Below are 25151 nucleotides of genomic sequence, written 5' to 3'. Positions count from 1 at the left end.
AAGTCAAGCCACTTCATGTTACATAATACCACCAGATACTAGAAGCAGATTTGATGCTTTTATCACAGTAAATTAACTATTCAAATTTCTTGATATTCCCCTCTCTGCAACTGAGCATAATCTCAGCAGAAAACTGTTAAATTAAAAATTTGTTTAACATGCATATGTATGGTATGACAATCACTTTTAAATAACACAACATTGCTAAATATCACCTCCCTTTTGAAATATACAGAGTAGCATTACCTGAAGGATAATAAGATAAGAGGCAGCTGTGTCCAAGTCCTGGGCCATTAAGCACTCCTCAAATAAGTCCTTCGGGTTTCCAACAGCAGCAAAAAGGTAATTCCACAGGGCGTATTCTGTCTTCCTAGCACAATGAACAACTGTCTGCAGGAAGAGGGGGAACTCTGTAATGAACTTCGCCACAGTGGGAAGCAGAGGGTCGGGAATGGGTTCCCGCGAGGTAGCTTCTTCTTCCAGCACTTCATGAAGCATCAGTTCTAGTACGTGAGGAAAGTATGGTAACGTGGCACAGGAGTGGGCCAAAAGCAAGGCTTGCTCACCGAGGTTCCTAACCAAAAGCTGGCGTAAAATGTGATGGAGGTAGATCTGAGAGGTTCTCTCAACAATGGAGAAAGGAAAGAGGACCTCTAAGTGTTCTCTAGCACTGGTTTGAGTGTATAAACAGTCATAGAGCACAGTATCATTAACAGCACCAAGAACCAAGGCATCTTCAAACAAAACAGCCAATGGGTATATGTTGATGTGGAAAGGCAGCATGATCCGTCTTGACAGAAAGGAATGTGGTTTTCGATGATCTCTGGGAAACAGGGGAAGCCAGACTTTCATACCTGCCCCACCACAGCTGAGCCAGAGAGCCTCCAGTAAGTGGCGTTTCTGCTTGTTGATCCTGCAAGTAGTCCAGACATTTTCAACAGACTGGGCTAGAACAACTGGAGCACAAAAAGGCAGCTATAAAACAGAAAGAAAAAGAACATTTATCAAAACTCATTATTCCTTTTATTTTTCTGCTCACAAGAACTCTTCCTTCAGCTGAGAGCTCCTTTCTCTGCAAAACACACTATATTCTAAAAAAAGAAACAAAGCTGTTTCTCTCTTAAGTTTAACTGCACCCTATCACTGGGGAAAACATCACTGATCACTTACATTGACTTAAAAAAAGAAATTTATTTCATTTTTTACCACCTGGTATTAGTCAGGAAGCCAGAGGGATGAGGATAAGGGAGGAAAACAAAAAAAATTGCTCTCTGGTTCTTCACTTAGCCCAAGTTCAACCTAGAATTGATAAAAATTATTACAAAGACAAAATTTACAAATATTTGATTGAACGGTAAACAACTCTTCTTCATTAAACTTTTCACTATTCACTTTCCCCAAAGCGTTTGTTTCATATAGCAGAAGTGTTGTTCATCAGCACAGAAAAATTGAGACAAGAAAGTTCAGTCACTGATTTCTATTATTTTTAGAAATTTTTTCAGATGTGTTCTGTGAAAATGACAACATTCCATAAACATATAGAACAGTTTTTGCAATAACAGACCGAAGATTTCCTACCAATACTGCATACCATCTTTTGTACCAGACCTTGATGCTTAAAACTCCTCTTTCACTACAATACAAGTAGTAAATACTGCTAGTAAATACAAGTAGCAGATACTTCTTTAGTTAGACTTTCACACAATTAAGGAATTACTTCTGAGAGATTCTTAGAAGACTTGTAGAGGTAGTGCTTTATTTCCCTCTGTCAAATAAACCTTTAATTGTATATAATGCTATGTGGCGTCTACATCTTTGCCTTATGCTTAGATCACTCCTTTCCACAACTTGACCAGTTGCTGACATCTTTGAAACTGTATACAACATCCCACAAGCATTTACTTACATGCTTCCTTTGGTTAGGATTATTATCCTTCTCTCGTATCTGGGGGCCAGATCGATCCCTTTGCAACATGATGAGTTGTCCAGCTAAGTTTAGCATAATGCTTTCAGCCTCACAGACCTAATAATAATAATAATAATAATAAAAAAAAAAGGTGTTATGTAAATTATTTATTTAAGCTCTGAAAGCATTGTTTTACCCATAGCTGCAAATGCAAACTCAGAATACAAAAGAGCAAGTTAACTGTGCTGCCCCTGCAAAGGCAGCTCATAATTGGTGTCCAGGATTTACAAGCTACTACATGCTTAGTTACCTTCCAGGGCAGATTCTGTTTAGAAAGGTGACTAGTCCAGAGCCCTCAGCTTCTGCTTCTCAGGCAAGACACTACCCAATGAGCTCCCTAACAGTTTTACTTGCTAGAAGTAGCATACGTAAACAGGGCACGCCTGAGAACTCCAGGCACTGTCTTCCGACAAGTTACAGCAAGATAAGCTACTGCGTAAACTTGCAACACAACAGCTTCTTAGAAGCAACCACCTTAAAGCCAACAACTACCCCTTCGTAAACACAATGTAGCTCGGAGCTCTGTTCACACCTGTCGAGAGTTAAGCATGATGGATGTTTCATTATGTATATGGAGACACTTTCCCAAACAGTTCTAAAACTGAATTGCATAATGCCCTAATTTAGAAAATGTTTTATATAAAAACCTGAAATAGCTGGTTATATACATATATGTAGATGCTGGCTCGCACAATCATTAGCAGCAAAACTGAATTTATAATGGTTATAATAATTATAATATTTAATTAAATAATTATAATCAGTAATAGTGATTTAGTAAGTTCCAGAAATGGAAATGAAATAATGCCATTATGCTAATAATGCTATTATTTCAAATAGAGTAAGAGCAGAGAAATTATCACAATTTTTGATGGAAGGAATCAAGTGTTTTAACTCCTCAAACTTTTAAATTTTCCTCTTGTACTTCCAAGCATGTCCCTAGGCCCACATCCCTTAAGAGAAGTCTTTGTCTGTGTCTTTTTAAACTCTGAGTAGCCTTTCTGCCAATGCAGATTCAGCAGCTTCCCCGTCCAAATAAGAGAAGACTCTTAAAACCCAATTCTGTGCAGAAGTACTCAAAAGAAATAAGCAGAACTGTATCTACAGAGTCATTTACGTAGTTCTTGAGCAAAATGGTAAGTATTGTAGTTTTTTCATTGACTAGACTCATTTCACATGTTCACTTGATCTCACTTACAACTTAAGAGCTTTTCCCATCTACCCCTATTGGCATGGACAAGACACCAGTATTTTCAGAAAAATAAAGCTTTGTATTCTTAGTGGTATCGCAATTATGTAACTACTAGCATCAGATTGCAGAGACTAACACAAGAGCCAGAAAGAGTTTAGCTATGCACTTGCACAGTATCTTGAACTTTTAGAAGCTGCAGCTAGAGAAAAATATTTTTACTTGGGTATACCAAGGAAGCAAAGTATTGTTTTTAAGGATGTATTTCAGAACTGTATAATGTCATTTTAAAGCCTATTTATCTGAGTTAATACTCTGCTGTGCATGAAGTACAGTTTTAATATGTAAGGGGAGAGGGTCTGCATGGTAAGTCTGTAGCATCAGGGACTGATGTCATTAATGGGTAACAACATCAAAAAGGCTGTCACATTCCCTTAAGTCGGGCACATTGCTTTAATCGTCTGAGGTCTTGATGCATACAGTGGTTCCAGTGCAGTCTTATAGTCAATCCTGATATTAACACTTGTCTTCTGATTGGTAGGAACTTTTAGTGCAAATCTCAGGCATCATTTGTATAAATGTATTGTGTAAATACTGGCTTGATTAGCATTTCTTTTTGGGAGCCTGACTCTTAAGTCTGATACTACTTAACCATCCTTTGAGAACCTCTGTCTTTACCAGGACTTACCAGGCAAGAGGTAAAAGATAAAAATCAAACACTAGTTTGGCATGTGGATACACCCAGACTGAACACACATCTGTTATATTTTTCCACTAGGAAACCAATCAGTTGCAGGACAGAAAGTTTGAAAATTATGGTCTCCTAGTTGGAAAGAAATGGGATCACATTTGTTCAATCTGAAGTTAAATTTAAATATTAATAGTAATGTTAAAAGTTTAAAGTTCAGTAGCTTAAAAGTTTAGAAGTTCAGTAGCTTTTCCCTCAAAATCAGGAAATGCTACAGGTCAGGTAGTTCAGACATAAGGATGCTGTCTGACAACAAAACAGACTCTGGTCTGCCTGCATGCTCCCTTTTATGCCCTTGTCTAAGATCACATAGAAGGCTCAGGACACGTTCAGCGCTGTGGGGACACTAAACTGGAATAAACTAAAGGAAGCAAGTGCAAACCTTCAGATTTACATCTTTGCCACTGGAGTGCAGTGGCTTTGGTATGTAAAGAGAAGTACCCTCTTCGGCATGTCTAGGGGCCTACCTCACAGATACCCCAATTTCAGAACTATCCTAAGGTATCTACTCTCTGTACCAGAAGTCAGTCAGAAACAGATGAGAAAACATGTTTCATACTGCAGCTACTCAAATAGTTAAGCTTAATTTATTTACACCACAGACAAAAAAATCAAGCTCTTTGCACTGTGCTTTTCAGGAGTCTGAATCATTTCCCAGAGTTGACACAGGGTGTTATCTTCACACCTCAGTCATTGTTTGGCCTGTCTCCTGACAGAACTAGTGAGATTGACCATTTTATCTCAGTTTATTTTACTTTGGTGTACTAGGAAATGGACTAGAAGGTACCTTATAGGGTTATGTGCTTCTTCTCCTCCCTTCCTGCCCCCCCCCCCAATACCTTTTGCTATTTATTCTTTGGTTGGCCTATTGTCGCAACAAAGATGCTTCCTAGTGCCATACATAGCTCTCATATTCAGCATTTAATATGCAATAGAGAAACATACCCTTTTGCATAGCAAAGTTTAATTTGTCCTCTGAGATTTGGTTTTACAGGTTTTACAAAATGACAGGAGAGGATATGAAATAGAAATAACAGTCTGCAATTTTTTTCTTTAGTTCACACAGAAAAAGCCTATGCAATAAGTACTAGAAAAAGCATGTTGGGCTTGTTACCATGCAGAAGAACCACTGCTTTATGACAGTATCAGACAACTTTTGAGAGCTAACCAAATCCAGGGCTGACACCAATTCTTTTAAATTTTGAGCACCATAGAACTTGTACCTGCTGAGGCATCTTCAAGCTGATGCCAGTCTCTGTCCTCACTGATGTCAATGTAACAGACACTACAAGAAAAGGATGAGGAATGTATCGAGACATGGATACTTCTTGAAGAATCTGGATACTGGCAGTAGGATTAAGACTGAAAGAAAAGATAACTTCGTTTAGCAAGTTTTAAATGGTAAAATTATTATCTCACAGCAAACATTGAAAATAACCAAGTTAACCTTAGCAAACAATTTACTCCACAGATCAAAGTGACTTCCCTTTTAACCGGGAATCCTGCAGGCTTACACATCAACACCACATAAAGTTACCAGATAAACCTAACTAAGCTGAGTTACTGCATCTTGATAATTTAGGGGAATCAAGTTATAAGTGCATAGAAGGAAACCTTAGAGACTTCATAACAAGTATACCCTTCAATAAGACAATTTTAGTGTTTGGGTTTTCTGTTTGGGGGGGGGGGGGGGGGCGGTTAGTTTTTTTTTTATGAAAAGGCATTGAAAATATTTTCCTCTAAAGTTAGTCAACAGTTTGCTTTCTGCTAAAATATGCCCCTTCTTGCTGAAACCAAGCTACAACATTGAAGAAGATCATCCGCTTGGGGACTTCAAAAGCTGTCCGAGAGTCTTTATCTCCTCCCTCCATTCACTGGTCTTAACCATCTGTAAGCATCCGGTTCTTGTGCTGCTATTTCTTTTGCCCCAAAATAGTTCCCCACAAACACACTGCAGGCCAAACTTTTTTCTGTCTTCATATTCCCCACAGCCCCCCAAGAATTCCTCCTTTTAATGTTTGCAACATTTTTCATTTTAAAAATATTCAAATATATAGGTATCTTCCAATGTCTTTTTCTTCTGTTTACAGTAAGTTTTCAAGTTCCTATCAGCTAGAACAAGCTAAGTTTTCCAAAGCACCCCAGTGCAGTATTTGTACAGATACAGCTTGGAACGTGCATACCTCAGTCATTACCTCCACACCTAATCTGTGTATTTGCATGCATGCAAGTGACAACATTCATGAACTATTGCTTATACATACAGATGACACTTGCCACTCTGATACCATATTTTAAAAATCTGATTCAACAGGTTATCACAGGGTTTTGTATTATCAAGAGAATTTATTGAGACTGAGGAGACATTTAGAAGTACATTACAGAAAAAGCATTAAAACAATTGTATTAAAACTAGTTCACTGATACTCACCCTTCAGGCCTTTTCTCAATACTGTAAAGGCAAATTGAACAATCCGCTCTGAACAATATTACAATGTCCCGGAAGACACTGAGTAGTAACGTGTCTGCTTGCACTTTGGTGATGTGTGCAAATGCATTGTCGAGATTAGACGTTCGCAGGTAAATTCTCAGCTACAAGGAAAACTAGTAGTTTGAATACAGATTCTGTTCACTAAGAAATGAGCAGTACTTCAATATTCAATTATTCACATTTTTATGGAATGGCTGTCAAGGATTCCTAGCAAGACACATTGCTGTGTTTTTGTTTTAACAAATGCTTTATCCATAATATTACACAAATGCATCAAAAGTGGTTAAAAAACAGTATTGCTAGTTCTGAAGTGCGTAAGAATGGAAGAAGTTTCATTCCTTAGTTTAAAAAAACAAAAATTAATCCAGGTTCTTATGCCCAACTTATACCATAACTGGAAACCTCAAAATAGCTTTTATGCTAGCATTCAAAAATGTCAGTTTTCAGAACAATGAGCAGATTCGTGGTAGGCAGCAGAAAATAGCTTTTACCAGGAATAATAAACTTTTCTGCAAGGAATTAGTTACACATTAAAAAAAGAATTTCTGAAGGTGACCAAAGCTACCTTACCATGTTTTTCGCATTTATAATATTAGTTTAGAATATATCTGATACAAAACATTATGATTTATTTATTCAGAAGAAAAAAATAACTCACCTCTTCCTGATGATCATTTAAATTATAACATGCAAGAACAATGAAATCATTCCACCATGCTAAGCCACCTGTTACCATCATATTTTGCTCCTTAAAATAAAGGAAAAAAAATAAATAGGACAAGCAAGTAACAGAACTATCTGTCTATATATATACACATATGCACACACACACACAAGTGCGTGCGTGCACACACACACATATACATATGCACATTCTGTGGGCAATTTCTGAAAGCCAGACATGACCTCTATAAGCTTTATGATAGTGGCAAGACAATCTAGTTGAGGTATATGAAATTGTTCTTGTTTAAAAATAACCAGTTGCTGATGAATAGTATGAGAAGAATAAACTCCATCCTACAAAACACAGCTCTACAGTTCATCAGTCTACTGCCATCCCTGATCTGGACGGTCCCAAATTAGTTTTTTGCTCTTCATGAAATTTACAAGCTTGGCATCCAAAGTCAGGCCTCTCTCAGGCTCTTAAATAAGATATATTGGAGTAGGAGTCTGACCTTACACACAAGATTTGGAAACTGCTAGTAATCAGATACAAATTATTATGCCAAAGGCAGAAGATGTGTTCCATCCATTTTATGGAAAAGACAAGGAAAACCAGCATCCCTAATCTCAAGTCTGTCTTCAAGTTATTTATTTGAAAAAGATATTTTCATTTTCCTAAAAATTTCATTTCAACAAGTAGAATCGCCTCAGCATACCTGGACAAAGTTCAATAACCACTTACCTGCGTAATGTTTCCAAACAGCTTCCATTTTTTGGTGAGTAAAGAATAATGTGCAAAACCAAACTTGCCAACCACAGCAACATTTTGCCCCAGCTTGTCAATGGCTGAAAACTATTCAAATAAAAAAAACAGAATCTCAGTACAGAAATTTTAACTGTATATCCTATCCAAGCACATCAGTACAAGCAATATAAAACGAGAGTTAAAATCTGTAAAGTATCTTCATTTTTCCTACTATCCTCCCCAACATATATTTTTCTTTCTGTAATTTAATACAATGATCTGATCTGCTAGAGATGCAACCCTAAAGAACAGGTTATAAGAACCTAATACTTTTAATAAAGCAACAACATATTCTTAAAATAACTCACCCTTATAGGCCAGTTGCTCTCTAGATATGTACTGTGAATCTAAAAAAACCAAAAAGAAACAAATAATTATATCAAAATCCATTAGAGTTGTGATTAGTTAGAATGTTTTAACAGAATTTGTACAATATGCACTATTTTGCAAATCACTTTGATTTAAGGGCTTTCAGTATTGTGATTTCTTTTTTAAATACAAGTACTCTCTCTTCCCTCACAACATTGCAGAATAGCAGGTGTTAGACTGTTTTTAAGACAAGAAACATAGAAAAGCATTAAGAATACACAATGACTAATGCTGTACTATGGATTAATAGTCAAATTAGTACATCTCTTGTCCCCCACCAGAAACTTCTGCTCCATGAGAACCTTTCACAGGAATGTACCAGTTTTTACCAGTTTTCATAAACCCATCAGGCAAGAAGGACTTTTCAGCATTAGGGTGAAATTTCTAATCCAAGCAGAAACACACACCAGCATGGCCAGGAGCCTTGCGATGAGGGCACTTGCCTGGGCTGTGTCAAATTAAATCTTGATCATGGATTTTTCATGTCACCTTGGATAATACAAATCCAGGATCAAGCTTCAGTCCTCAGTCTGATAAAAGGCAGGCAAGTGCCCTCATTACCAAACCACTAAGCTGTTCTCATGGATATATTGCTCCTCACAAACAACTTCAGCTGTGTTTGTTTTCTTCCTACACAGGATGAAGACTTTCTTCTCCTAACTTATTTTCAGAAGACAGGAAAACTATCTGGACAGTTAGAGTAGAAATTCAACAGTTTCCAAAATCTGATCTACATGCCTAGTGTGAAATGCAGTTTAATAATATTGCCTATGCCTATGACTATGTGAAAAACAAAATCCTGGTATAATTTTTCTGAACATAGGTTTTTAGAAGATCTTTAATTCACGTGTGGAAGAAGACAAAATAGAATTACAGATTAAAAGTTATTTAATTTGTCGTCTGTACTACAGTAAAAATAGGATCTTGGTCATTAATACTCCTAGAAACAGCTTCTTCTTCCCAGCTCGATACTGTAAAGTTTTAATTATTTACTTAAATAGATGCCATCTCAGAGTGCTTGAAGACACAACCAAAGTCCTAAGACTGTATCCAGCAGTTGAATATGCTTAAAGCAATCTGCATAAACAGAACTAATCCCTGCATGATTTCTTGCATTTTGTACCTATGCTCCATTTCAAAGCATAGGAAGGGAATTCAACTACTCTACAAAATGTCAAAAGACATCTTCGTTTTTTTTTATTGGCTAGGATGCAAATTCACAGTCAGAAGGCTGAGATGGCCAACATTCCTTTATCACTAGGCAATAAGAAAAAGCTGAGGGAAACCAAGAGGAAATAAGAAGACAAAACTCTCATATAAACCAGAAAGGGTATGTTAAAGACTGATAATAACAGGTGCAAATTCCAGCCCCATAAGCTCTAGCATGCATTGAACACATAAGGGCAGCCAGTGCGAATTACCTGTACAACATGCCAATGCCTGTGTCCTAATAAAGTGCTTAAACCCTGAGAATCTAAACTGCCATCTGAAAATGGGCCTCTTTCCCTGGTAAGCTTGTGTTCAGAGTGTACTGAAGTATTTCTGGGACTCTGGGCCTGTGTTGCATCTCCACAGTTCAAGTACAAGCGATCTTCTCCTTGAAGGAGGACTTGCTCCTGGTTACTCTACATTAAAAAAACAACAACAAAAAGTGCAGAAAACAAGAAGTAAACCACAAGATTGCTGCATTAACAAGTTCAGCTTAAATGACTTGAAAATCAGAAATTAAGGCAGTTTTCAATCTTTGTATCACTAGGCACCGATGTATTAAACTATAGGTTTTATGCTAAAGTATTGCACAGCAATATTTTCAAAGTACCATTTTAAAGGCTTCATAACAGATGTTTAAAAAAGCAAGGTCAACCTAATGGTTTGAAATTAAACTTAAAATCTGGTAAGAGAATAACTCAGAAGTCATCTGCAAACTAGAAATACTCTCTAAAATAAAGATATTTATCAATAAAAACTTACCATACAAGGGTTTACAGTGAGAGCACTCTTGATGAACTGGAACTGCAGAATACCAAACTGGTGACCTTCATTCTTTGCATCTCTTTCAGGCCTTGCATTTTGAGAACAATTTCCATCTATCACCCACAGGTGATACCCTTCTGAACCCCAGCTCTGAATGTTAAAAAAAATGTCACTACTGATTCTCAGAAAACAAGAGCTACAGAAACTTACTGTAATTGATCTTATGATAGATACGTGACTGGGAGAAAAATCACGTTTGCTGCTCTGAAATATATCATCATAGGCATCATATAAGTGCCTCTAATCAATAAAACCTACAAAGAACAGTAAGAATCTAACTTATATTATTTATGTATATAAAAAAGGTTTGTTAAATGAAAAGTAATTCTGTAAGAAGTTCACTTAATTTATGCAGACTGTTTAGTTTGCTGGCTTAAACAACTAACAAAAAAAGTCAAAACACACATATAGTATCAGGTGTAAAATCCTGATCCCAATAACGACAATGGTTGTTGGTCATTAACTTCAATGGTATCAAAATTTCAACTTTTAAGGTATTGTTCTTGCAAATATATATTTCCAATTGGGTGTGAGTTCAAAATTATGAATCTTGATAGCAACAAGGCTACATGAAATAAAATCAAGGGTTTTGGGGTTTTTTTTGGAAGAATTGTACAAAAGGTACCATGGTTTGTGAGAGACCTTGAAGATCATTAAACATTACACTTATCAACATCTACTGATTTGATAGACTAGCAAGATTTCTTAGTTTGTTTGTATTAAAACAATAGCAGTTAAGTCTCTCATGAGTCCATACTGTGAATTAAATTACTTCAACAGCCAAGGGTAGGCTAGTAATTTTAGGAAAACGAGTAAATTTACAACCAGTGTAGTTTTGTGTCCCATGGTACTCTAAAATACAACACAGGATAACAATTGAGATTAAGGAAAATAAAAAATATTCACTCTAATATTAAAACAAAAGTCAAGAAAAGGCTTAGCATGCATACTTCATGATCAGGCAGCTATCCCATTCTCCCTCTTCCATCAATACAATACTTGTGTTAGGAGGTATAGTTAAGGCATCTTACTTATTAAATGTAAATACAGCTGAAGAAAGCCAGCCTGCTTTTTTGAAAATCTGCTCCATTAAAAATAATACAAAAAATTAATAGCCATCCTCTTACAGTATTTTTATATTCATATTTACCATAGAACTGATCTTTAGAGGGTCTTTTTTGGTTCCATCAGACCGATACCTTAAAAACAGAACAAGTTTGAGTTTGGAATAACTGCATCAAAATAAAAAAGTATCTCCCTATTGTCATATTACCATATGGTTCTATTTCTGTCCTTGCCTCCAGCTGTAAAGCCTGTTTGATCCATGCTACTGCCTAAAGGCAAAGCAATTGCCAGTTGTCTAGCGTAACATTTCTGATTTGTGATTTCTGGATGCTAGCACATTTTCAGCAAGTATATTATGTTGAGGGGAATTTTAATACTATTATCCTGGTAAAGCCTTCCTTTAGGTACTTTGCTTTGCTGTCCAAAAAGACCACTACAAAAAGATAATATATCATTTATATTCAAACAATTCTCTCCTAATTATCATTGAATGACTCTGATATCTAAGAAATTATAATGTAATGAGAAAAAAACCCTCTAACTCAGCTAATTATCTTCTAATTAAATGTTTTTATTAGAAAAATAGAATGTTCTAATAAAACATTTTATAATTTTTAATGAAAGATACTCACGCAAAATCACCTCCTAAAGTACAGATAAGTTGAGCACCAAAAACACTCCATAAGGATAAACCTCCACATTCCCAGGTCACCATAACAACACAGCTATCAGGTGACCATCTGATAAGTTTAACAGGTCCTGTTTTATTCCAAATATCTGTTTAAAAGCAGACAATAAATTACCATGTGAAAGATGTCAAAATTACCTTTATTACTTTTGTCACATGAAAAGAATAAAAACAGTACAAAAGTTTGATTTTCCAATTTACTACTTTGCTGCATCTAACCATCTAAAAATGAGTAAGGAGAAAATAAAGAATTCGTATTTTCTTTAAAAGATATGGTCAGCTTCATTGGAAACTGAGAATTTGTAAAAACAGACCAGAAATACACTGTGCTACGGCACAACCATGTAACTGCTAGTCTGGTAAAATGATTCTCCTGGGGGCTGAGGGGATCCTCTTCCTTTGGCATTTAGCGAAACTGCAAAATTTCCCTTTTATAATAGGTACAACTGTTCAATTAAGGACATGATTTACCCATTCATATGTCCCCACTCTCAAGCCCACTGTACTTATGACTACTACATGAAAAATTCTGTTGAGCTTCAGTTCAGGCAGAAGACAGGTGGTTTCCTCAATTTTTCTCTGCAGTTTTGAACCCTACGTGATTTTCTATAGAATTACAGAAAGCATGACAACTGTTTTAATTCCCACACCCATATACCCATTACCAGTTTTGACAATAATCTGTCGTTTTCTCAGGTGAATAATGGAAAAACCATCTTATTTTCTATTAATAATCAGGGGAGAAAGAGGAGGAGGAAAAATACTAAATACCATCAATGACAATGCAAAAAAACAATTGCTAACTAGCAAGGGATAAAAATATTCTTTAATACCTGAAAAACAGCTGAAAAAAATTCTAGCAATAGAATTAGCTCACCAGGATATTGTTTTGGTGTCAGCTCCAATTTATGAGAAAACTGCATGGCTCCAGTGGTGACATCTATTGTATAAACTTGTACAGAGCCGCTGGAAGAGATTACACATGCTTTAGGCTACAAGAGTATTTGGATTTCTAATTGATATCAATAGTTTAAAAAAAGCTGTTATTTATTGTTTAAAAGTGGCTTTCCCATTCTCAGAAATGCTCCATTCATATACAAAATTTAATAAAAGTAATTTAAAAAGAGAACCTGTCCGTAACACAATTTTCTGGCAAGAGTAAGCTCTGATTAAGGCCAAATATTTTTATAACTATTAATTTTCCCTTCTAAAAATGGGGAAAAGACAACACCACACTTTAACATTTATACACGTCTGCTACTGTATAATACTAAATTAATCTAGAACAGAGGCACTGTGGCAAGTAACTTTAAAGCACTTCACAAAACATATTTGCAAAATGGTTTCCAGAATGCCTTTGGGAACTCAAAACCTGGTTACATTGGTACAAAGCAACCAAAGCACTGAGAGTATTTCATTTTCTGAAAACATACACACATACACAAACCCAAGTATTTATATGGCTTCCAACCCCACGACAATCCATGTAATGGGCACAGTATTTACTATGTGCTGAAGTTTTATCTAAAGTGCACTAGTCATACTAAAATCAATGAATTATAGTAACCATTTTTTGTTTCGAAGGCAAACATTAAAATACAGCGTTATTATTACAACCTGAAATATCTAAGAAAACAGTTGAAGACTAAACTACCCAGATGACCAAGTTCTTACAAAATGCTTTAAAAAAGGTACACTCCAGCCCTTCTAAAACAATATTATATAGGAGGAACTGTTTTGCAAGAACAGGAAAGCAAACACCAGAACTAAGAGCCCTTTCCTAACTTTTTAATTTATGGATATCTCCAGTTATTCAAATAGGCAACATTCTTCTTAACCAAATCAGCACTTCACAGTTGGGTGCAAAGTGTTGCTGTTTCTTGTTCAAAATGTGCATGATTAACTGCTTAAAATTGATTTTATAATCTTGCCTTGAGATTAACTGGGACAGCAGCACATTCCCAGCCCTCGCTGCTACAGCTCCAGCTACTTTTATTTTCCACAGCTGAAAAAACAAGCATCAGTCCCAGCTTTATGACAACCAGGCAATCATTTCTTCTCTTCCCTCCTCCAACCTTCTGGACAAGGTAGATTATACCACCTCTAGCAACACTGATAATTTTCACCTTTAAAATCTTCTGCAACACAACTTTCTAAGCAGAAACTAGTACTTATGCTTTATTAAAAAAACAATAATAGTAATTCTCTCCCATTCGATTTGCCTTACAAAACTTACTTGGCACATCCAAATGCCATTAGTCTGTATTTGTTATTTACTGCCACACAAGTTCCATCAGTCACATCTTGTGCCCAAACACCATGGAGCTGCTGCAAAGAAAAGAAGTCACACAATTTTTTGGTTAAACAGTACTTTTAATTGTGATAGTCAGCTTCTATCCATGTATTTCTAACAAAATTCAGCAATCACTCAACCAAAGCTCAAAGCTGTCCAAGAAATGGAGCTTTACAGTACCAAGCCCAAGATGCTCCCAGTTAGACTGATTTGATAGACATGGTCAAAACCAAACAAACAACATATATAGTATATATACATACATATAAATATACATATACATATATAGGTGTTTGCACAGTGATCCAACCTTTCTACATTGTAATCCAGCTGCCTATTTGGGAATAACAATAAAAAATTCCATAAAATCTTGACAGCAACCCTTTTCTCCCATGAGTGCAACAGCAGTTTATTGGATGATTTTGTCCATTCACTATGGGTTTCCAGCCACATTTACAGAAGCAGAGACAAGACCATAATCTGGATCTGCCAGATGACCTTCATCACCTAGGCATTTTTCTTTACAGTATGTGCATCTACAGCAAGAAGCATAGCTGTATTTTAAATACCAAAAATCACAGCAATATTTAAACTGCACAGCATATTAATGTAAAAATATCAAATCAAAATTTTTACACTTTCATTTCAGTATTAAGGTAGATTGTATTTCTATCTGAAATTCTATTTCTATTGCAAATTTCAGTATTAACTGACATGGCTCAGATAAGTAATCTCCCTATAGACTGACATCTTTCTCTAATTTTTGTTAGCAACAAAGTTACACATATACTGGATTTTGATTATCAGCGCTCTGAATAACCAAAGCAAATCAGGAGTTTGGATGTGCCTACAAAAATCCTTCTACTTTTTCTGTAATTAAAATAAAGAACTCTAATGATAAAATTTAGTGCAGTTGGAGGCTTAATTTCAGGACTCAGAACATATGGCTTGGAAAAGATTCCTTTAAAACAAATTCTGAAATATGTCACTATGAAAAGAGATGGACCTAGTTACAGCTGAAAGCTAGAAATAGTACACATGATACTTTGTAGCTGGAGAATCTACCTCTTATCACCCCCTCTCATAACTAGCAACGGGAAGTCAGTTGCAGAGACAGGAATACGACTTCAGAACTGTAATGAGATTCTGAGGTAATATATTATCAAAGATCAAATCTACTTCCAACCATTCTCTCCCACAGAGCCAACTACTAGCCATGAACAATCTAGTTCAAATTATGGTACAAAATCGAGGATTGCTCTCATGTTACCTCTTAAGCAGCTGGTACTTTTTAAATTTATTTTTAGATCAGCTGAAGTTAGTGGTAAGCTAACTGAAATATAGGAAGCAGGAAAAAAAAAACCCTAATTGCAGAATGTACACAAGAAATATTAAAGGAATTATACCTCAGCAGTGAATCTACTTGACATTGGTGTAATGAAACCAACTCTTCCATCATTAAAAACAACAGCAAACCCATCAAGTGTGGCACAGTACTCCATATCCCTGATGTGAACATCTTCAAAGCCCAAAAATGAACCTGCTGAGAAAACATTCATAATTTTAAGATACATCAACATAGCGACACCGCAAGCCCACAGAGATTTCAGTTCTTTACTTATTACTTCAGAGCAAAAACTAATTTCAACAGGCAATTTATCCACATTTACAGAAGGGACATTTTTCTCCTCTCTGCTTGAGAAAAGACAACATCATGTTTTATATTAGAGGGTATTTCTCCGGTATTTCATCATCATAAGTGAAAACAAACACACAGAAGACCCCCTACCTCTAGAAGACTGCAGGTCCACAGAAAAGGGAACTGTACATAGGTTGATGGCCTTCCTTCCATTGGTCATGCCATCCCAATGAATAAGATGGAGAAATCCATCAGCAGTAGCGACAAGTAGATCCTCTAACATAGACTGCAAACTAACAAACGCATTTGTCATTCTCTAAAAATTTGCAGCTTAAATCAGTATCACAGAAATATCAACTAATGTAACAACCACTACATTATTGCACTTTGTTTAAGCAGGTATGCCAGCAAATTACATAAAATAAGTTATGAACTAAGTGCAGAAGCCCTCTAGATAGAAAAGGTAACAAGTCCATAAAATATGGTATATATGTTTCTTCTCCCTTGAGAATCAGAGTTCGTGAACAGGTCTGTATTGTTACAGTAATTGTTTAACTGGTACATGAACTGAAGGTCATTTTATTTTTTTCACTAGACATAATACATTGCTACCAACAATCAATTATTCATCCATCCTGGAAGATTACCAATATTGCCTTGACCATAAATAATTTCAAAACACTTTCTAACCCGTGGTCTAAGCTTATTAAGAGATTTCTCCTGTAGTCCTTCCCAAAAGATCTCAAAAATTCAAAACACTGCTGATCTATTTGTATGCAGATAACAACCAGCATCTTCTCAGTATTTACTGCATTTCTTCTAACATCCCTTTTCTCTATGGGTACTGTTCCCAAATTGCACTTTGTTCTCTTTCGCCACCCCACACCCTCCCAATCCCATACAGTTTCATCAATTTTTCGTTCATGCTCACTCCACACATTAAATCTTTATTTACAGAGAAGGCATTTACCACAAGAAGTTTGAGCTAAACAAAACATTACTTCAAAACAAACTGGCAAATCGAAGCAGATGGCAGGTGAGGGGCTGGAATTCTGTCCATAGTTTTGCTCTGATGTACATATGTGTCCACAAAATCCCTAATTCACATATTGAGTCAGAGGTCAAACACGTAATACTGAAAGTAAATGCAATATATACCTCTAAAAGCCAAAAATATCAGTATAGACAAGCCAAGAAAAAAAAAGTCTACTTTCCATATACTAATTCCTCAACAGCAATTTACATTTCTACCTTCTTAGACTTACTAGAAGTTTTTTTCCTTTTGGCTTTCTGCTTCCCTTTTTAACAAGCAAGTGTTATACGCGGAAAAATTCTTAGCATATGATTAGTGAGCACACCTTGTGATAGATGCTTGCAAGTCCAGCACTTTCTTCATTTCTAGATTTAAGGAAGGAGCACATTGTTCTTCCTTATAATGTGGGGTTCCCTTCACATGTGGGCTTCCTCTAAAAGAAAAGAGAAATATTAAAACTGAAACAAGATGTGTCTCAAAAGAGGTAACAGCTACAGACTCACACAGGAAAGAAAACAATAAGAAATGTATACCAGAAATTCTCAATTCTCCACACATATTTAATCAATTTTAGAAAAGTAGTGATTTCACTTCTCATGGAGATAAACACAGAACATCTCCAAATCTCCAATTCATTCTTTGCCAAAATGCACTACAGATATTTTAGACCATTTATGTTTCTTCAGTTCCTTTTGCAAGATTAGTGTTTATACTAATAACTCTGCACACGTAACCCAACAGGTAAACATTTATTACAGTAATCCATATGAATATTTCCTCATTAACAGTAAACTTAAGACCTGTAGTAAGAAAAAACATGGCCAACCATGGATCTTCTTCCTCTAAAAAGATCATCACACCATACCAACTTGGAGATGCAGAAAGCTTCCAATTTATATTTCCCTCATTTTAAATTTCACATGCCATTCTCTCATAAAACACAATTACTTTAAACCTCAATACAGCATCACCAAGTAATTCCATACGTGTCTATGTTATCAGAGGTTTGTTTAACAATGAAATTTTTAAGAAAAGTGACCTACAATCATAAGTATTGAAATATCATGCTATCCAGTGCAAAACACAGCGCTACACTAATCAGCAAAGCTAAATTTGCACGAAAAAGGCATTGCAGACAAATTATAGTTAAAGCTGGTCTAACTTCATTAGTCAGAAACAATAGATATGCACACAAATTCACATCATCTTTACCTGGATTCCAGCTGACAAAACAGTTTATTTTACAGCAGGCTAGCCAAAGCAATTGCTTAAGACAGAGCAGAGACCAGTGCAGCTACAGTTTTAGGTAAGTTGGACATCACAAGGATACCTCAATCTCCTTCCTGCGTTGATTGATCTCAGTTTATATCACAGTACTTTAATTCCATTAGCATTTTATAGCAAGACATATAATTCATATCAATTGTTCCCTGATGGAAACCACACCTTCTTTTATAGAGCAAAGATAAAGATATTTGCTAGCTAAGACCACAGTGACCTTTGATATGCTAGAGATAGCAGAAGGAGTTAGCAACATCTTTCCAGAACTAAACCACGGTGACCATCAAGGATTTTAGTAAAAAGGAGAGCAATTAACATAAGGTTAGTTAATCTACTGGCCATAAATGACACATTCATATACACATACAATTATTAAATGTTTGTTTTGCATTTCAAAAGATAATTAATTACAAAATACAGTCAGCTTGGGAAAAGACAGACTTTTATGGAGGCTATCTATCAGGGAGTGACAGGAGGCTTGAGATATTATAAGAAAAGCTGACTAGTTAAGAATAACATTGTTTTTTCTTAAATCATAAATGAAACTGCATTTCTTGAAGTCCATGAAGCCAAATCCACCTGATTTGGCCTGGCACCTTTTAGAGTCAAGGATTTCATTCTGAAAGAAAAGCTATATTATACAGGATTAATTCCTTCAGATTTCTATATCACTATCTGCAATCCATCATCCTAGGGGAAGGAGAAGGGGACAGAAAACAAATACTACTGCCTCTCCCTCCTTCCCTTAAAAGGTGTTTGGAGACATGTCTTTCAAGCCATGGATGCCTAGGTCTTTCTTTGGTCCAGTAGCATGGGAAAAGCTTAAAGGGTAAAGGAGGTGAAATGAAATGGAAGATGCAGATAATAATATACTCCCAAGCAAGACAAAATGCCTACACATTATCAAGGCTAGAACCAGTGGTACAACTGAATCAACTACAGCAACTAAAATTGAAGGAAAATGGTTGTATAAATATTAGTTATGCTTGTATAAATGTTATTGTTATGTGTACATAACACAACAAACAATATGATTCTTATAACCGACTGAGGTATACAATCAAGTATAAATGTAGCATTTCTAAAGAGTACAAACTATAAAGCCAGAATAGGAACATACAGTTTAAAAGACATCTTTTGCTGGAAGCGAAACTGCAGTGTCCATGTGGGCAGGACTTTGTTTGTTTGTTTTTAAAATCAAAAGCGTTTTTAAAAAAGTATGCAGGACTATTTTCAGTTGTATGTGCTAATTTCAGCTAATTTATTACTAGCTGTAGGGTATATTTTCTCCTTAGAGGCACTATTGTCACGATCAAAATTCAAATTGTCAGTATTTTAATCTGTTTACTATGATGATGTTAAAATCTCCAAATCAAAAGAAACTTACTATTGGCAGGAGCAATCAAAACCACACCATGTTCACAAACAGTCCACATTTTCATGAGTCAGCTACAAGTTACTTTGACCTTTAAACCAAGAATGTGTACTGCTGACAGAAACAGGAAAGAATGTTTGGTCTGTGTTGCCACATCAGCATCTGCTACACTTGAATCCTAATTTTAAGTAACTCAGCTTTGCACAGGAATTGAAAGGAATGAGCACACTGCAATGACTAAACTTAATGTGTGAAAAGAACAGTGCTATTTCATTTCTACTTGCATTTCAATACACATAAAAACACCTTTATGAAGTGAATGAGTTTGTGGTTTAAAGAATGGAGAGAAAATTATAAGTCAAGGATACAAAGGTCTATTGTCTGTCCCTTAATTTTCAGAGTTCTGGCATTAATTTCTGTGAATAACTGAAGGCCTGTATGCAGCAAGATTCCATGTTCAAGTATTTTATTCATTAAAGATATTAGCCTTATCTGCTGATGTAACTAAAACTTCAAATAAGTTTCTTAACATGCAGAATTCAGAAAAACTTCCCACTACATGTGTGACCTAAAAACATCCCAAAAAAGAAAAAAAGGAATGTCAAGACTATTTTTAATGGTAAAATGCAAGTTTTTATGGGAAGTTTCAGATCTTCTTAAACTGTCTATTTAGGAGGAGTTTTTAATCACAAAGTTCATTCTCTGTTCCCTGTTTCACATGTCATAGATAATGTGCTTATTCACAAAAAAACAGAGCCCTATATATAGTTCAATTAAATGCCTTGCAGAGGCTGAAAAGCTAAGTAACCAAATTTTATGAATTATCTTTTAAATAAAAACTAAGAAGAATGGTAAATAATTCTATGTTAAGGGCTGCCTGCCTTTCCAAAACTCTGATTTTCTAAGCTTTTCCTACACTGACCCTCTCCAGCACTTCAGTTCTAGCCCTTATTTCCCCAAAATGAAAGAGAAGCTTATACATAAGTGAATGGCCAAAATTCCCACATGAAGTCATAATTTGTTGTATTCATAAGGGGAATAATTAGCTCTGTAATCAGTAAAGGATTCTGTTAAAAGAAAAAACGATAAGCTCAAAGATGCAAGATACCAGTATGAGAAAACTGAGAACAGTATTAAAAAAACAAAAATTTAAAGTACCCTAACTATAAAAAAGAGAAAGCACTATGCAAAATTATAGTCAGCTAGCCTCCCCTGAATCTGATGGGGGAAGGAGAAATAGGGAAGCATTTTTTGGGAGTTTGTTGTTTGGGGTTGGGGGAGGTCCAGGGAGGACACAGTATGCAAGCAAGCTAGGTGTTCCAGTAGCACAGTGCTGCATTTATGTCCTCCACTACATAAGTGGTGGTTAAATGATAGAGTGTGATCCACAGACAAAACTTACTCAGAAATATCATTACCAGTCTTAGTCACTGCTAGCAGAAGCAACCAAGAAATATTTAGAAATAAGGTTAATTCCAGCAGAAACAGAAATACTTCCAATACTTCCTTTCCAGTCATCAATGATTAAGACATTTATAGAGAGTTCCCTGAATTGTCCTTCAATGTATCATATGGATGTCTTCCCTATTAAAATTAGCTGAAAAATATGTACCAGACACATCTGAAATCGTCTACTGTCTGAATTTATGCTATTCTTCCTAAGGAAATATAGTTATTTCCTTGAAACCCAATCAGGTTTCTGTTTTTCAACCTAAAAGAAGAATTTGTTTTCCTAAACAGGCAAAAATAAAAAGTAGAAAAAATAAATTTTTAAACTAAAAATTTTAAATAAAATGTTTGTTTATAAATGTTTATAAATTAACTCCTGCTGTTACTAACAAGCCACCCTGGGCCACAGTGCTCCACAGACAGGGAAAGGCACAGGGGTCAAACTCTCACTGGAAAAGCTAGACAGTACTCCTTTAGAAGCTGATCAGTAAAGGATGTACTTAAGGACTTCTTGAATTTGTGACCAAGAACAACACAACACCTTTTTTAGCCTGACTGTTGTAAAGAAGTTTCCGGTTTTTCAAAACAAGGTTCACTTTTTTTTTCTCTTTATTACTGGAGCACTGTATTTGGAGGTAGAGATAACAGATACGGATTTAAGTTTCCACTTTACTATCTGGAATAATCAGAGTAATACAGGAAGCTGTTTAATGATTTTATTTGATGTCTCTGAAACCATCAGATTGTTCTGGTATCAGTTTATGGCTTTACCTTTGGGATGTCACACACAGAAGAGCCTAATTATTATCAAAAGCATGGCAGCCCAAAGGTATTTGATGAATAGAATACTTTCTACTTTCAGAGATTAAAGTACCTGAGAATTTGAACATGACCTTTCCTAGAAAAAGAGGAAACAGGACCTTAAGTATGTTGGATTATAGTGCACCTCATACCAAACTAAGGCTTCAGTAGACAAAAGGCGGCACTTAAAAACTTACATCATGAAGGCTGGGCAGAAGAGAACACATAACAAAATTATTATATACCCCAAAGAAATCCTAGAATATCTGCATATTACATAATTTTAAAACCATAACTACAGTTATGGCTGGATAATAGTTTAGAGAAGTTCATAGATGCTCTCATGGTCAAGAAATGCTATGCTTCCAAAAAAAGTGAATGTGTCTAAATGTCAGATATAAAGAAAAAATCCAAGTCAATAACATCAGTTCCTATGAGTCAAATCACAGCTGCTTGAGAAGTAATAGTGACATTTTACTGAAAAATACACAAAACAACACTCCAGACCAGTACAGAAGTAAGTACCTTTAGAACAAATATGTTAACTAACAAGACTAAATATTTTTATACTACTTTGGGACTACGAAGTTCACAATTGTTCCTGCTAAAATGGTTCCTTCAATAGTGCTTTTGGCAAAAAGCAGCTTGATATTTCTGCTATTAGGAGCTTGGTATATGATGTGAGAAAGAGGGCAAACAACATTTACAAATGAGTTTATACCATGAAGTAGTCCCATGGGTTGCTCCCCCTGAAGCTGTAACAGCAGAAAACTGGCAACATCGATTATTGTTGTATTAGCACAACTAGACAATGCTTATTAATTGTTCAAGGGTTCAAGCCCAGACTTCAGTTAGTGTATTGTCTATACAGCTATTACTTTTTTGTAAGCCAGATTTAAACAGACTGCATTATCATCTCTAAATGCGTGATCCTTCAATAATAATACTTTTTATGAACAATGTTGACACAAGTAAAACAAGCTGCTCCATGAGTTTTGCTTTCATAGATAGCGTCTTGTCTCCTAAACCTGCATCTCCCACCGCATACTGCAACCAGCCATCAGAAGAAATGACATGCATAATCCAGAGATATATATATATATATACACACACACACATATATATACACACACACATATATATACACATATATATATGTGTGTGATATATGTATCCCTTTATACAAAGAATGGCAACAGTTGGACAATGAAAAATTTAACTAAAAGAGCCTATGGAACTGATAATAAAAGCTCCAGAATGGGCAAGAGTTTTAAGAAGTAATTCTTAGTACTGTTTTTCCTAACAAAGGGTGAATAATCTGAAAAATAATAGCTTTCCATGGTTTGAGGATAGTAATAATTAGCTAGCATACTAATCAACTATTTATTTTTAAAAGCTAAATGGTTTGCCAAATTATTATTCTGGTTTCAAAGACTTCTTGATGAAACACTAAATATCCTGAAACCACATAATGGGCTAGAAAGCACCATAATGGTTAATAAAAATTCTATAACTAATCTAGTTTTAATTATACATCATCTAACCAATACCAAAAACAACTTATTGGAAAAACAGCACTGCTAAAGTTTAGTCCAAATATAATTCCCAGCAAAAATGCTTTAATAAGTTAATTAACTGTACACCCAATCAATTGCCCTTGCATAGGTGCTGATTATTCTAGAGTTTAAAGTTCAAACCTTTGTACACACTAGTCTTAAATCCACTGAATCAGAAAAAAAAAGTCTTCATGCTGATGGGGTAATTTATGGTGCCTATAAACAGTCTTGCTATAGAAAAGGAAAAAGATGTGAAAAGTGCCAAAAAGAGTAGGACATGAATACACTAACCACATGTGTAAGCAGCAATAAGTTAGCAAGAAGTTTTAAGACTTCTTCAGGTATTTAAAAGCATTCTGGTCTTATTCTATTGTTTGCACAACATTTGTACCACATCTTTTCATTACAAGGTCAACTGAAGGCTTCACTTGAAAATATGAAGAAATTTGAGGAAAAAAAAAATTTAGTTACCATGTGCAGCTTATAAACCATGTAAAGTTTGTTGTTGCTGTTTTGTTTTGTTTTTAAATGAGAAAATATCCTTGGCATTAAATCATTGCATGCTATGTCTTCACTTACAAAGCTTAAGTTGCTCTCTTGCCAAAATTCATCAGAAATAATTAATAGTTCAGTACAGAGAAGCTTCTACTGTAAGGGTGTTATAGATCTCATCACCATGAAACAAAAGAATATCTGTACAAATTCCTTTGGGAACACTTCCAAAAAAATACTGTCATACCTTGCCACAGCTTATAAAGTTACAAATTTGCATACATATACTGCCACTTTTATAAGGTGTAGAACTAGAGGCTATCTCACCATACATATATTTCTTCATATTTTAATTTTGCTTTTTTTGTTTTGTTTTTAATATGGTGGTAAAAATAGACTGAATTATTTGAAGCAGGACTATGTGTTTGTGTTCACTTAAGGAAAAGTATCCCAGAATGCGGGCTAGTGGCCAACAGTGAAACTGTTCCAAGTCAGCTCTGAACTGGAACAAAGTTTCTAAGAGCTGGAAAAAAATGCAGAGTATTCTGGCTCAATTTGAAAGCCAATTATTTCTTTTTTTCCCCTGATTTTATTCTAACAAATTAAGCAGGATAGGTTGGGTTTTTCACTGGGCACTCGCTCCAAGAATGGACTAGCAATTCCTAGCCTAATTTCAACAAAGACAAAAATACTTCCTTCAATAGACAATTTCAATTCATAACATTCCTAAAATATTACAATTTGACAAAAAAAAGTTATCAAGTGACTCCAGGAGACATCCCAAAAGCTTCCTTTCTTCTTTGGAAAAACACTCCAAGTTAATGGCAGAATACTGTTCTTATGATACAAGCGTTCACTTTACCACATTATTCTTATCTTACATTTTACGTGCATAATGCTGAACAGTTCCTTAACACTTACCGTATCTACTTTAGCACATTTGAAACTGATTAAGCCTCAAAAGGCATAAAATACTTACATACATTTAAAAAAATTCTCCCATTCAGCCATCTTGAAGTATTTCATACAGCCTCAGCTTCATAAGAGCTATGTCCTCAGATATTGATAAAACAAACTGAAAAGGTTTTGTGGGCACCAGCAGCAAGTTCTGTTAATCTTCATGCCCAGCACTTCCATTAAAACAGTGAATTTCAGAATATAAAGATCATTACAATAGGTTGCTGTGAGGGGGGGGAAGTCATGCCTAATGAGCA

General features: G+C 35.5%; 1 protein-coding gene across 6 annotated transcripts in view; it reads right to left on the bottom strand.

The window, feature by feature from the left end:
• The window catches only part of RIC1 (RIC1 homolog, RAB6A GEF complex partner 1), a 51203-nt gene that overhangs the window by 8044 nt on the left and 18008 nt on the right, over positions 1-25151 (bottom strand). For 4 of the 6 annotated variants that reach the window (XM_067315224.1, XM_067315228.1, XM_067315229.1 and 1 more), the window contains exons 4-19: positions 17309-17416; positions 16101-16243; positions 15718-15854; positions 14255-14346; positions 12896-12984; positions 11963-12107; positions 11416-11464; positions 10203-10355; positions 9653-9856; positions 8171-8209; positions 7800-7910; positions 7053-7142; positions 6335-6495; positions 5127-5265; positions 1907-2023; positions 247-975 (exon numbers count right to left, since the gene is read on the bottom strand). In XM_067315224.1, the coding sequence (XP_067171325.1) occupies positions 247-975; positions 1907-2023; positions 5127-5265; positions 6335-6495; positions 7053-7142; positions 7800-7910; positions 8171-8209; positions 9653-9856; positions 10203-10355; positions 11416-11464; positions 11963-12107; positions 12896-12984; positions 14255-14346; positions 15718-15854; positions 16101-16243; positions 17309-17416 (2506 nt within the window). The remainder of the gene's footprint in view (positions 1-246; positions 976-1906; positions 2024-5126; positions 5266-6334; positions 6496-7052; positions 7143-7799; positions 7911-8170; positions 8210-9652; positions 9857-10202; positions 10356-11415; positions 11465-11962; positions 12108-12895; positions 12985-14254; positions 14347-15717; positions 15855-16100; positions 16244-17308; positions 17417-25151) is intronic. The other 2 variants (XM_067315227.1, XM_067315226.1) reach the window with 2 other exon arrangements.

Source organism: Apteryx mantelli, chromosome Z (assembly GCF_036417845.1).
Source record: "Apteryx mantelli isolate bAptMan1 chromosome Z, bAptMan1.hap1, whole genome shotgun sequence".
Lineage (NCBI taxonomy): Eukaryota > Metazoa > Chordata > Aves > Apterygiformes > Apterygidae > Apteryx > Apteryx mantelli.
This window is presented reverse-complemented; position numbering and strand designations above follow the sequence as displayed.